Genomic DNA, 15689 nt, shown 5'->3' with positions numbered 1-15689 from the left:
CGAGCCATGGCCCACTGAGAGGCCCCAGCGCGGCCACGCCAACTCCGAACTTAGAATATTCTCAGGGCGCTAAGGCTCACCTGTTACCTCACAACATTGTTTGGTAATTGGTTTGACAACCTTTGACAAACTTACCACTCATCCACTCTGTTCCTACAAGTAGTCACTGAAACTATTGTACAAGGACCTGGGTACCTCTAGTTCTCGAAATCATGCCAGCATTTTTGACCGCCAAAGATTATCAAGGGTACCAACTATGTCTGTCCTACAATTTGGAAAGCCTAATTAATTAAATAGATTTCCCTGTTCTAAAGCCAACTTGCTGTTGACTAAGGTCATGGAGTTCCCTGTGAGCCTGGAGGTGATTACTACTGAAGCCTCTCATGGAAATTACTCAGTATACTTAACAAGCAAACTGGTTGGTATGATTTTGGTTCTGATAGACTTCTATCTGCAGTTTTTTTTAATAATTGCTGCCTTAGCTGTTTTCCAGACTACAGGCGCCCCAACACAGCCTCAGGGCATCATTTATTAAATATGTTAAATACAGGTTTATCTGCAGTGAGACCTGGTGTGATGTTTCTGGTCCTGGTCTCATCCTGGTGCTTTCTTAATTTTTCCAGCAGCAATTGTTAGCATGATCTCTTCTCATGTGTATGGGATGGTGATGGTTTCTGTAGTGTAATGCTTGTACATTGTAGCCCTAAGGTGTGTGTGTGTGTGTGTGTGTGTGTGTGTGTGTGTGTGTGTGTGTGTGTGTGTGTGTGTATTATGCTCTCATAGTTCAATTCTCCTGCCTTAGCTTAGTCACAATAAGAAGGGACTTAATTTTTCTGCCATTGTTTTGTATGGTATTCTTCAGATTAGATCAGAGAGATTCAATTCAGTTTTCATTCCGTAGACCCAAGAATGACATGGTTCTCATGGGTGTGAAACATATCAGAAAGAATAACATAAAAAACATAGAACATCTTAATATAATACTCAATTCCCTGATCATTTGTCAGGAGATTGTGAAAATATGTGAATACAGTATAGTAATCTGGAATTGTTAATATTTACAGAATTAATGCAATGTCAGAATGAAACACAGTTAAGCATTTTTAATAAAATTATCATACACAAACGACCTGATCTTGACTGTTGTGGGCAAGTGCTGTCAAAACTGAAATCTAACAGACAGTTTACTTAAGCTGGTGTAACAGACCCTGTTAAGATATTCATCTGTAGTGTAGGAGGAGCTACCTAGCAAAAAGTCTTTCAAACTCTGTTTAAAATGTGATTTACTGGAAACAAAGTTTTCAATGGTTGCTGGAAATTTATTGAAAATACGTTTTCCTGAATATTGGACCCATTTTTGGACCCAGGTAAGTGATTTTGAGTCTATGCAGATTGTTCTTACTCCTACTATTGATACCATGTATTGAGCTATTGACTGGAAACAAGGACATAATATTTTCAACAAATTTCATTAAGGAGTAAATTTACTGAGAAGCAGTGGTTGATTGTTGATTTGATTTGATTTTAACGGGAGAGCTAAAACAGCTTAGGTCTAACCCGTCACTGCCTGCACTGAAAATAGGTTTATTGTGCGGTATCACTCCCTGTATATCTAGTAAAGCCAACCAGTGCCCTTAAATAGTGCAAGGAGTCCCTCTACCAGTTTTTTGTTAGACACAATTTCTTCAGGTCTAGTTGTCGCGAAGATGAGTTTGATCTCTTTCCTGTTCAATCCCAGGATTACAGAGCTTCTTTTAAAACATGGCTTGGGCATCGTTACCTTACCATGTTTTTCTTTATGGACCTTGGTCCAGTATCCTATATGTGCTGTTCCTAAGCCAGTTCCATAGTTCTAATTTGATCATAGCCTTGGTGATTGTCAAGACAGGTTCTGGTCCAATAAATGGAGTTGTTTCCCCCATCCTAGCCAATATATCGGCTTGTTCATTGCCACAGATCCCTGAGTGACCAGGGACCCACACTAGGTACACCCTATTGCTTCCCTCTAGCTCCACCAAAGCCCTGTGGCAATCTGCAACAATCTTAGATCTTGTTGCAGAAGCTGCCAATGATTTCAGGGCTGCCTGGCTGTCTGAATAGATGTAGATGCTACAATCATTGTAGCACCTACTCATATTCTCCTCCACACATCCCCTGATTGCAGTAATTTTGGCTTGGAATACAGAGGCCAGTTTCCCTGGAGAGATGCTGCTCTCCTGTCTTGGCTGAACCCCATACAACTCTGCCCCAATGCCTTGATCTGTTTTAAACCCATCGGTGAACCAAACGATGTCCCCCGTACGGTGCCGAACTGTTTTCTCCCACTATTCCTTATATACAATTATTATGCTGTATGGCTTGTCGAAGCAGTTAGGAGTAATTATATAGTCAGCGGGCATTTCTCCAGCCATACCTATATTTACCTCACTCACTATGTTAGAATGTGATTCTGGATATCCAAATGAGACCCAGTTTTGTCCAGTTTTAAGTCTGTATGCCCCAGCTGCTGCCCCCATCTTAACCCAAAGGTGAAGTGGAGGCATGTCCAGCATGGCTTCCATTCAAGCGGTTGGTGTGCTGCTAATTCCACCCATTATGGCTAAGCAGGCCAATCTCTGCACCTTAGTGAGCTCTTTAGCAGCAACCCGCTGTTCTACCTTCTTCCACCACACTACAGCCCCATAGGAAATTCTAGGTCTAACCACTGTGGTGTATATCCAGTGCATACCCCTGGGGCTCAGGCCCCAGTTTTTGCCACAAGCCCTCCTAGTACTCACTAAAGTGCTTTTTGCCTTGGAGCAGATACTCTTAATGTGATGGGTCCAAGTTAGCTTCTCATCCTAGGTTACCCCTAGATATTTCACTGTCCCCTTCACAGGTAGAGTTTCATCGAAGAGCTTTAGATTCCAACTTGCATGCTGAATATGTCTCTTCGTAAACAGCACCACAACAGATCCTGTTTAATGCACCATTTTTGCACAATGTCCAACCCTCCTTGTGCCATTTTCCTGACAGTGTCAGTGACTTTGCCAAGTATTACTATGACCAGGTCATCTGTGTATCCTTGGCAGAAGCATTGTCCAGAATTTAGTCCCTCAATGAGTTCGTTCACCACTAGATTCCACAATAGAGGAGACAAAACTCCTCCTTGTAGGCAGCCTCTAGTGGTCTTAATTACCATCTTTTCATTCATCATGGTAGCCTCTACCTTCCTTCCTCTAAGCATGGCTCTGGTCCCACCTACATACAGTGGTCCCCAGATCATGCACCTCTGCTGCCCTTACCATGGAATCGAAGGTTGTGTTACTAAAGGCCCCCTCGATGTCCAGGAAGATGCAGAGGGCTATTTCTTGGAAGTGAAGTGCTTTTTCCATCTTCCCGACAAGTTGGTGGAGAGCTGTTTCACATGATTTACCTGGTTGGTATGCGTGTTGGTTCAGGTGTAGAGGGACCCCACATAGCCTCCTCTCCCCAACGTATACATTAACTAGTTTTTCCAGTGTTTTGAGAATTCACAGACTGATTGGCCTCATATCCTTGGCCTTGGTATGATCAGTTCTCCCTGGCTTTGGAATGAAGACAACCTTCATTGCCCTCCAAACATTGGGAGTGATTCCAACTGCTAAGCTAACCCTAAATAGCCTGCACAGGATTCTTATAAGCTTTCCTCCTGCCTGTTGCAGGAGAGCTGGAAAAATCCCATCTGGGCCAGGTGACCTGAATGGCTGGAATGTTCCTACCGCCCACTGGATTTTGTTGAAGTTGACACACTCCTTGGCCACTTCCCAGTCCTCTCTTCGAGTGTCTGAGATCTGTTGTCTCTCTGGGGTCACATACTGGTCTGTGTTATCCGGCAGAGCATATTGAGGAAAGTGAGTTTTGAGGAGCAATTCCAGCGTCTCATGTGCTGTCTTTGTATATTCACCATCTTCCTTCCTCAACGTACCTCCTGGATTAGTGAGAAGCTTATGAAGTCTGGCTTGTGCAGCCATGCCTTCCACTTCCTCACAGAATGCCTTCCAGGATGCCTCCTTTGCTTGTCTTATTGCAAGGTTGTAACTGACTAGGGCCTCACGATTTTTAGCCCATTGTCCTTTGCGTCTCGCAATGTTAAACAGTCTCCGTACCTGTTTTCTTTGCATTTGCAATTTGTTATTCCACCAAGGAACACTCCTATTTGTGCACTTCCTGGTGATTGTGCAGTTGTCCTGATATGTGGTCACTATGGCAAAGGTAACAGCCTCTGCTACTTCCTCAAATTCTACTGGCTTCCTTACCATGGTTTTAATTTCTGATAAGCCTAAGTCAAAGTCCCTCCTATATGTCTCCCAGTCTGTTTTCCTGGGATTTCTATAAGTCATGGTCTGTCTGATTCCCATTTCAACCTTGAATTTAATGTACATGTGGTCCGATGAGAGCAGCAGTGGTTAGAATACCTTGAACAGGTTTCTGCATGACATTCTTGAATTTACACCACAAATGAGTCTTATTACATGCTTTTGCATTTAAAAACTTTTTTGGTTTGACAAGTTACCCCAAAATGTGATCCCATATGACATAATGGTATGAAAGTAACCAAAGCATGCATTTTTTATATTTATAGCTCCTACTCTGACATCATTTGCATTGCAAATACATATCTGTTTAGGTGCTTCAGCAATTCTCTGGTCAACCATTCCCAACTGAATTTATTATCGAGTTGTATTCCCAGAAATTTAATGCTGTTGACCTCTTCTATTCACATGTTTCATATGTTATATGCATGCTGGTAGGAAATCTTGTACAGGTGCTGAACTGCATGTAGTGGATCTTTTCAAAGTTTAATGACAGTGAATTAGCTTTACCCCATTTATTAAAGTCAGTGAAAATTTGATTAGCAGCCATTTCTAAATCTGTACTTGACTTGTTATTTACTGCAATGTTTGTATCATCTGCAAATAAAACAAACTTAGCATCTGGCAATGCAGCGGACGAGGGGTCATTGTGGTACAGAAGAAAAAGCAAAATGCCCAAGATCAATCCTTGAGGAACACTACATGTAATTAATTCCCAATCAGATGAAGATTGACTGCTTACTCCATAGGTATTTCACAATGACAACCTTTGTTTCCTATTAGTTAAGCAAGACTCGAACTGTTTTGCAGCACTGCCAGGGATGCCATAATATTCTAATTTACTTAAGAGAATGCTGTGACTCACACAGTCAATGGCTTTTGACAGGGCATGGAAAATGCCAGTAGCCTCTAATTTGTTATCTAATGAATTGAGTGCAGTCTCACCTACGCTTGTAAATAGCCTTCTCTAGCTTGAAGAGCCACAACCTTCTTTATATTGGAACTCTTAATATACTCACATATTGTATATGTGATGTGACATAGTGTTCCTAGTGTTCTTACCTAGTCATGAGTAGAACAATTAGGAATGTATTTTTTGCATCCCTGTATTCTTGTAGTCAAATCAGCCTGTTTCATGTGTTGATTGCCCCCTGGGAAGGCCTTCTCTTGCGTTTCATATCCTGTCTTAGTCTAGATAATTCAGAGCTCCATAGAGCATCTGTCTTATGCTGGTTAGGGAAGAACAGTACATATTTTCATTGGGCAGTCTGTAATATTTGCTAAAGTCTGTGTGTCCTTACATCTGTACTTCCCTCTGCTTAATATATTTTGATGATGGTGTATGATCTGTTTTAGTCTCTATGTCAGTGATTGCATTATAATCCCTTGTCATTACATTCAGATGAACACTCCAGCCTGTGTTTATATTTATAACTGTATGGTTAATTTACTTATGTCTGTATTGCTACTGCCACTTGCATTTCCTGTATATGTAGGTGGTTGTTCTTCTTTGTTGATAATGTACAGGTTGTTTACACTTAGGGTGTCATTACATTCAGGTGAACATTTCAATCTGTGTCTACATTTATAGCTACAAAATTAGCTATGGTTATCTCTATATTGCTGCTGTCACCTGCATTTATTACATATCTTGATTATGAACAGGTTGTTCATTAATGATCTTACCTCAGTCATCAATCCAATGTTAACTATCTTACCTAGGTCATCAGTCTAACCACATTGCCACAAGGTGCATCTGGCATTGATGTCAGCTACAATGATCATAATGAAATTTTCACTCTGCAGCAGAGTGTATGCTGATATAAAACTTCCTGGCAGATCCATTGTCATCATAGCAATGATAGCCCCTCTATCTCCTATTACACAGTTGTCCAGGGAAAGGTAAACATATTAATTTCCGATTTTTGAAGTATGATGCTTTAAGGTACATGAAGTCAATGTTAAACTCCTGGGCAAACCTAGGAAGTTCTGCACTCACAGTTCCACTCCTCATAGCATTGAGCTGCAAGATCTTCATGACTGTTGTATACACATAGTATGTCATGGCCATCTGCTGTGTGTCAAAGTACATCCTATCATAAGCCCTAACAAGCCCTAACAAAGTACTGTAAATTTTCTCAGTGTTGAGAACTTATGAACGTTGCCTGCAGATCTCTTTCATTAGGTCAGCTGGTTCATTCCGATCAGTGGGCAAGTTTTCCATTAGAATTGTGGAGAGGTGACAACCAAAAATGTAAAGTTCTACACAAATGTTTGGAAATCAACCATCAGCGATTTGGCACACCTGTGACTGATGCCGAGGCAAAGACTATAAACAAATGTTAAATAAAATTTACGTTATGCCCCATATGATGTTTGTTGTGGGCAGGGCTGGTTGTGTACTGTGTTTGGTGGAGGCAAGACTGACTGTTGCTACTTTTCCTTTGCTGGGTTATGAGTGTATGAGTGGAAGCTAGTAAACACGTCCTTACGAGCTCGATATGACTTTGTTGCTGGATACCTTGATACGACTGACAGGGGCCATTCGTTTAAGACAATAGTTGCCTTCTGTTGCTCCAACCAGGAAATACCCATCTGTAATGGGATTATAGTTGGTGGAACCCACAGAAAAAGTATTTATGTTTATAGTGTTCTTTCATCTGTACCAGTGTGTGCTTCTGGTTGTGCTCTCATGGTTTTTCATACATTAACACTGGTAGCTATAGTTACAGATAAGCTTTTTTTGCAATTATGTATTGCACATTGTTACTTGAACAAGTTCAGCTATACAGTTTTCACTTAATGTTCTGGTCACCAACCAAAATGTTGTTTTGATTCAATTTTTCAGTTATTTGATTTATTAGCTATACACTTCATTAGAGTTGTTGATGCATCCTGTATAATTGACAAATTGTTTTATACAGGGTGATTCTTTCCACCATGTACAAACTGTAATGATTGGTTGATAGGAGGACACAGAACAAAAAGGTCTAATGAAATTATGTCCAGATATGTATGGTTTCCATGCTAGAGACCATTTATCCAATCATACATTGTTACAGAGACTGCAGTCTAATACACATTGTACCGTGCAGCCACAGTTACAGAATGTGTTGAAAATGGTTTCCATGTGCCTCAACACATGTGTGTATGCGCTGTAGCATATTCTGTCCCCACATCTGGAATGGGCTTGGCATATTGAGATCTGGTGAATGAGCAGGCCATGCAACTGGACGCCCTCTTCTGATCCATCAACCAGGGAAGATACAAATGATATGCGTCCAAATGTTAATGGCAAAGTGGGCTGGAGCACCATCATGTAGCAGGGGAAGCAAAGTCACCCACAAGAAACGCCAATAGTTCCAGCGTGTTAGGCGATACAGAAGGAAGGCTAGTCCCAAAATAGGTTGCCAATTATCGTGGACCACAGATTCCAGCTGCACCGATGCTGATGATTCACTGTCACCATACCATATGGGTTTTGCATACTGTCACACAGATAAGTGTTATGAAAAGGTGACCTCATCTGTGAATAGGTTGGGTGACACAAATTCCAGAATCACAGTTGCCTGGTGAAGAACCCAGTGACAAAACTGCTCCTGATGCAGAAAGTCTGTCACTAGTAATCCCTGCACACACTGTAACTGATAAGGGTAGTAACAATTGGCATGCAGAACGTTCCACACGGTCATCTGGCTTGCCCTGTACTGGCAGGCCAACTGCCTGGTTGCTTCCACGGTGTTAATCACATTTTCCCCCAAGTCTGGTGTCCAAACATTTTGGGTATGTCCTTCATCATTTCCTGCTTGTTGAAACAACCGTATCTCAGACAAATAGTGAAACACTATTGTAAACATTGACTGCTTTGTTGTTGGCGAGGATAGGTCTCCTGATACAACATTGCTGCCAGCTGCCTGTTGCCGTTTGCCATTTGCCTTTCCATAAGTAAACACCATGTTGGCAAGCTCCCAATTCGAATACAGAACCATTATGTACAACACTGTATCACATTCGCCACAAGGTGAGTCAGCAAGAGAAGTGAACCGGACACAGCATTACCAATTACTATGGCAGACGAGGGCACTAGGGCATGATGTATGAGGAACAGTACCACCCGCTAGGAGGAAGTCATGCATACTGTAACTGTGACTGCACGATACAGCACATATTAGACCACAGTCTCTTATGATTGAATAAATGGTCTGTAGCACGGAAACCATGCATTTCTGGACATAAGTTCATTAGCTCTTTTTTGTTCCTCTTTCTCTCATCGATCAATCCCTAGAGTTGGTACACGGTGGGAAAAAATCACACTGTATAGTCGGATCTAGCCTACTCCTGCTATTCTTTCCTTCCATTATCTTTTCAACTATAGTTTCCAGCAACAACTCAAGTCTTAATATTTGCTTAGTCATTTGATGTTTTTGACAGATAATGTTCTTTACTAAACTTTCCTTCTTGATGACTTGTAGCAGAACATCTTCATTCCTTACCCAATCAATGCATTTGATCTTGAACAGTTCCTTGTTACACCTTCCAATTATTTGATTTCAGTCTTCCCCATTGTCTGCATTTAGCACCCTTAAAGAGTGGCTTTTCATGAATGTTTTTCTGGTCTTGATATTTATATCTCTTGACATTAACATCTGTTTCTTTTGTAGGAAAACCATTTGTTTTGCAACAAAGTCGTTCATGCATCTTCATTCTTTATCCATTCTACTTCTGAGACGGCAAGATTCATTCACCTCGTCAAGAGTGTCTAATCCAAGTTTAATGTTTAGCCATCCAGTATGACCATCTGCCATCCACACCATTATTTTTGTTTTCTTTTTGTTAATGTTCATATTATATATATCAGCTACCACACATTCCTGTTTGTTAGTGGCTATTCCAGTTCACTTTTGGCAGTTACTGCTATGTCATCAACCAATTCCTATATCAACTTACTCCTTCACTTCCCTCATTGCCTCTTTAACATACAGAAATTAAATTTCATTAGTGACAGTAAAGAACCCCTGCCTTATAGCTTTCCTGGTTTTGAGGTCTTGTCCCTTCCCATCATGGCTAACATCTCCACTCTGTTGTTCATGAAGAGAAAAGTTTACTCTTCTATCCTAGTAATTGTCAACACACTGTCTAAGAATGGAGAATGTTTTATTCTAAATGCCTTCCCAAATCTATGAATTTAGTGTGTGTTTCCTTATTTTTCCTAAATCTGCTGTTTGTTACAGTGCATTTTTAATGCCCCTATTTCTTCTAAAACTTAATTAATGTCCCCTTTCCCTTGTATTCTTCTATAAAGAGTACATGATAGTATTTTGTAGCTGTGTGGTTATTCCACAGTCATCCATAGTTGCTATCTTTGGAAGCTTGATAGTGTTTTTTATTTTTCTTTCTTTAAAAACCTGATGGAAATTTTCCATTTTCATTCATATCATTCATGGGCTTGTTACTGCTTGCTCTGCTCTTTGGCTGAAACCCATTAGAGTTACACTAGTATTTCACCCCTATCTGGGTATTTGCTTCTTTGAAATTTGTGCAAAGCATTAAAAAATTCAATGATATGGACTGAGTCACTCATGAGTTAAAATACATAGAGAACTGTCCTGACTGTCAGAAGTGAATGTGAGGGTGTTCAGCATTGTGGGCATCCAAAGAAAGTTTGGCATATTTAAGGACATCTCATTACATTCTGAAATGTCACCACACAGTCAAGTGTACCCTGAGGTAGAAAAACAGACCACCAGACAGTCAGGGTGGTCTTGGGAGACATTGTTTTGCTCCAGAACAGAGTCCAAGAGTGAGTAGGAAAGAGTAGTTGAGAACCAGAGGCAGGAAAACCGCCAGTCTGATGCTCTGGCTTCATACCAAAGCCAGCAAGTGATTCCATCCTTACACTCCTCAGTAGTCACTCAGACACAGAATTGGGAGACTCATTGGTCATCATATTTCACAAGAACAAATACCTTCTGCTAAGGTATTGATTCTATTTGGCATGTAGCCCACAATAGTCAGTATATGGTACTGAAAGTGTAAATTTAAGTAGAAGAAATTTGGAATTAACAATAAAAGTTCCTGATACCTCTTACATTGGCCAGGTGACATGCACAGACCTTAACCTCATGTAGCCCTAGTGAAAGGAAAGACCAAGCTGCCCCCAATACAACAATGCTTAGCAAAGCTGCTTGCTACTGCAGACAAACTTCATGTCACTGTTTTACTTACTATCAGGTGCACCTCTAAAAACTGCAGGATTAAAAGAAAACCAATGCCACATCCAGCTGGAGCCACTCAGAGATGATAATGCCCCATAGGGCAATGAAATTGCAGGGATATTGAGTGCTGTGTTTCACTTGCTGTTCAAAATGCACTGTGCATTTGGTCACCAAAAATATTTAATTAAACATCATGGTTCATATTCTCAGTAATATCGAACATTGGGACCATGACATGATAAGAAAACAACCCCATCACAGAACAACATCTGGATTGAAATATACTCTCCGTACAGTACACTCCTTGGTCCATCAGCGTACTCTGATACCTAGCATCATTTTTGCATTGTTTGAACAAAGGCAAAATAGCAACTCTTTGGAACACATTGCTCCAGTCAGATTCTGTCCAGTTTCTGTATTGCTGTCTCATTGAAGAGTGTGCACTTTTATATGCCACTGCAAGCAACATTTGCTTGGGAACTGGTTGAGATGGATTTGCATTCACTGACAGCAGCAATTCCTGTTGAGTTTGAAACCGATTGTCAATGGTCATGGAAACATTCAAACACGATAACCCCTTTTTGCCATTCTGTCACATTACACATCTAACTGTGCTGATTCCACACAACGCCCTGACAGGTACATACACAGCACTTCACTATGTAATGGCCCTCTGATGCATGTACTTTTACTGGATTTCATAAAAAGCTTTTTTTTTACTACATAGTGCTAAACTGTTTATATTTTATTTCTGAAGTCACCAAAATCTGTGACAGTTAAGTACATTTAACTGACTGTATGCATTGGTTATTATTTACTATTCCAGTTAGTGTATGTTTAAAAAGTCTGAGAACTTTTTGAATACACTGAAGTTGTTAGCACTCATCATCTGTATCTATTGCACAAACATTTCAGAATTACACTTTGCTTATTGCCCCACAAAACATGACATTTACAGTTCAAAAGGATATTATTGTTCTCAAAGTTCATAAAGACTTGAATTTTGTGGCCTCATTGCTACATCAACTATAAACAACACATTTCATACTGAAAAGCCTTAATGTTTTGTTAACCATAACCTATCAGTACTATTTCACTTTCAAGTAAAGACTAAAATACTCAGAAGATTTACAATATGCTGAACATTTTGGCCATCAGTCAAAGATCTTTACTTTGTTTACACTTATTACCTACAAACATTTAACTCAGAATATTATGTAGTTACTGTGCAGTGGAGTGCATACATTCTGGGACAGAAGCCAGTACACATACCACTAGGTATTCCACATGAAAATCTTGTTTTTTCTTGAATACTAAGGAAATCTTTGCACATTTCAAAACTATAATGTATTTGAATAGAACAGCTAAGTCTTGCCTAGCACATCTTCTATGGCATAATGGGAATAAGCAAGCAAAAGCATCACAGATGACTCTAAACTAATTGTAAATGTTTATTACACACACACACACACACACACACACTTGCAAATTCCAAGTTAAGCAAAACAATAAAAATGGCTGAAGGCCTTACAAAAATTTGACTGATTCTATTACTCATGAATAATGATCCTTTCATATTAATGATCAGACTTTAATGCTCTGAAGTTGAAATGACTGTCTCCTACTGTGACACTCTTAGTACACAGTCAATAATCTTGTTAACATCAACAACATGTAATCTGACACATTATTAAATTAGAATTAGGAAGGTTTTGAACACAAGTAAGCACATTAAACCTTTTCTCTGCTCTGAAGTTGAAATGACTGTCTCCTACTGTGACACTCTGAGTGCACAGTCAATTAAATCTTGTTAACATGAACAACATGTAATCTGGCACATTATTAAATTAGAATTAGGAAGGTTTTGAACACAAGTAAGCACATTAAACCTTTTCAACCATATATTTGTAGTTTCATTTCAAACCCTGTTGCAAAGTATAGCTAAAATAATCAAATGTTCTCACTATGACCTGGCTTGAATAGCATGACACAGTGCACTATCTTGTGAGACAGGGAGCAAAACTCAGATCAGCCAGTCTGAGTGTGATTTTTAGGTGATTTCCCACACTTGTTTGGTTAAATGCTAGGCTGATCCCCAAATGCTGCGTCAGAGAAAACGATACACAAACTGTTAAAATATAATAGGTACTAGATATAATATAATATAATATAACATATACAAGAATCACAGAGTGGTGGTGCACACAGCTTCTCTTCCTTAAGTTATCTAGATGACTGTAATGCCAGGAAGGGCATTCAGCCACAAAGTTAAATAATGTATCAAGATCTGCATAAACCTGACATAGAGGACTCTGTACTAGATGTGTTAAATGATAGGGAAAAGAGGAAGAATGAAATATTCTTGTCTTTAGTTGTAGTTGGGTGGAAGATACACCTTTTATCTGTCAGCGGCCAACATATTGATCAGTACAGCATCACTCACACATTTTTGTTGAGTTAAGCACACAGTACGTGGGTCCATTCTTCCAAATTGTTCTTATCATAATTCATCCATTTGAAGACAGTGAAAGTTGGTTTGAGCAGAGTTACTTCCTGCTTATACTGCCAAATTCTGCATCTTTGTGTCTGCCTTTGCAAAATACAACTGACTGCTTATGTCTGTCTCTGAGAATTACCTGTTCTAGACTTATCTCTACATAAACTCACAAAAAATGACAGTGTGCCCTCATAACAAGGTGTTCCCTAATTTGAGTTACGAGACAGTTTTAAAGATGTAGAAAATTGTTACCATTCAGGTTGAGACCACAGACCCTATAATTCTTATACCCTCTTTTACATAAGTATTCTATCTTCATAGATTTTAGTTGTTATGCACTGGGGGGGGGGGGGGGGGAAAAAATGCCAGGAGCGAAAGTGTGAATAGGACTCACACATTGGGGCTTCCGTAGAAACTTAATTACATACATAGACAGTTCATCCATTCTGAGAATCAAGAATCTCAATTATTTTTGTTTGTTATCAACATTGATATGAGCAAGATGTTGGTCCCATGGATTCCAAGATTTTTGAGAATGTTTTAATTTCAATAATATAAAAGCGACATAAAGTCATGCAGGAGGCAGGTGACCATTATGATTATAATAATAAGCCGCAGTGGTAAATGTCAGATATCAGGCAAGGAAAGACTTTACTGCTCATATGGTGCATTTTGGAAATTATCCATCATTAGATATCCAGGAGGAATTACTGCATGCAAATATAATGTTTCAAGTTGTATGTGAAAGAAACATTTGCAGACTAGTCCAAAATGTGTCATATGAGCAATAAAGTCATTCCTTTCCTGTTGTTTGACTTTTTCTATTGCGGCCCAGTCAGCCTGAATGCATGACTTCTGACTGCTTTAATTTCAAGTTTTGACACTGGATTACAAATGACAAAAGAAATTTTTTTCATGTGATATAATTACAAATTAACAATTATCAGATTTTTCCCTTTAGATGTACTGTGACGTCTTATTTCTTGGCTAATTTCATGATTCTAGGTCAATGAGAAGACCCTATAGATTTTGATAATTTCCAATTATCAAAATATGTGACATAAATGGCCATACCTTTTGATTGCATTGATTTAAAAGCTAATGTTTATTTTACCGCCAAGGCATCATAAGCCCTAGTATGTGACATGAATTTAAATGTGAAAGGCCTACCTGTTCATGGGAAAAAGGGGTCTTAACACAAGGTCAGACAGATGGACAACAAAGCGATCCTGTAAGAGTTCCATTTTTCCTGATGGAGGCACAGCAACCTAAAAAAGTATAAAAACATTCATTAATCAATAGAACATCACAGTCATACATCACCTAATACAAAAATGTATACCTAAATGACACTAGTAGGCATAGAATAAAATGTCTCCTCAGTAGGCGTGTTTTTACATTACTGCAGCCATACCTTATATCAGTAATAGTGAAGGGTCATATGACCCCCTGATACCACTTAACATGATCTTCATCTCTCCAAAACAACCAGTGAACTATTTATAAGGAGATGATTAACATTTTGCCTTGTGAGCTTATGTAGTACAGTGTTTGACAAAGGCAGGTGGGTGTTTGTGTGATCCTTCATGGCCACACACTGAGTGAGAAATATGTCACACAGGATGGGCCATTCAACTGGTCTGAGACGCAGCAAGGTCTCCTGCTGGGTGCCTATTTCTGGGGGTACATGGTGAGCGAGCTGCCTGGCGGTCGGATGGCTGAGGTATACAGCGCGCGCTGGGTCATGTTCAGTGCCGTCGCCATCAATGTGCTGGGCACTGTACTCACGCCACCCGCGGCCTACTTCCATTTCTACTGCCTGGTTGTGCTGCGTGTGCTCGAGGGCCTTGGAGGGGTAAGTACTCCACATCTACACCTGTACACGTACATATTCATTGAGAGTCTGACATAGGCAAATTCTCATTATACCAGTTATTATTGGCTTCTTCCCATTCCATTTGCGTGTTTAGTGGGGGAAGAACAATTGCTTAAATACCTCTGTGTGTGTGGTAATGAGCCTAATCTTATCTTCTCAATCCCTACAGAAGTGTTATGTAGGGGGTTATACTATCCATACATGTGTGTGTGTGTGTGTGTGTGTGTGTGTGTGTGTGTGTGTGTGTTTTCCACATCTGCTTCTAAACCACCAGACTGATTTCAACCAAACTTAGTACACATCTCCCTTACCATCAGGCAACAATCACTATCAGGAAGAATCACCTGAAAAAATGTTGCATTATGCATGAAGTTTTACTAAGACACTTCAACATTTAACTCAATGTAAGGAAATCCCTGATATCTGGCAGCACTTTTGGCAGCTTTCAACTATTAAGAGCTAACAGTTGTAGGCGAAAGCAATAGCTGTCTGTAAAGCTATGAAGAGGCATTTTCATAGAGACGTTTACAAAATTACACTGTAGACAAGTGAAGCAGCTGTACTTATACATTGGTACATTATGCATATTTCTTTGTATGACTGTTTCATAATTTCATAGGTATTTTCATGAATACATGGAAATGAAATTTTTTGATATTACACAACAAACACAGTCCATTTTTTGTTTCCATTTCTAATAGAAAATTAAAATGAATAATCGGGCATTGCCAGTTTTGTCAGCTAGTATTCCTATACATCTTGCTTTA

At 39.6% G+C, this 15689-nt stretch overlaps 1 protein-coding gene across 4 annotated transcripts in view; it reads left to right on the top strand.

The window, feature by feature from the left end:
- LOC126334955 (sialin) overlaps window positions 1–15689 on the top strand; it is a 273379-nt gene that overhangs the window by 174828 nt on the left and 82862 nt on the right. For 3 of the 4 annotated variants that reach the window (XM_049997704.1, XM_049997703.1, XM_049997705.1), the window contains one exon: window positions 14668–14901. In XM_049997704.1, the coding sequence (XP_049853661.1) occupies window positions 14668–14901 (234 nt within the window). Of the gene's footprint in view, window positions 1–14648; window positions 14902–15689 lie in introns of all 4 variants that reach the window. The other variant, XM_049997706.1, reaches the window with a different exon arrangement.

The sequence above is a fragment of the Schistocerca gregaria genome, chromosome 2 (genome assembly GCF_023897955.1).
Source record: "Schistocerca gregaria isolate iqSchGreg1 chromosome 2, iqSchGreg1.2, whole genome shotgun sequence".
Taxonomy (NCBI): domain Eukaryota; kingdom Metazoa; phylum Arthropoda; class Insecta; order Orthoptera; family Acrididae; genus Schistocerca; species Schistocerca gregaria.
The sequence above is the reverse complement of the archived record's forward strand: the minus strand, read 5'-3'. Positions and strand labels throughout refer to the sequence as shown.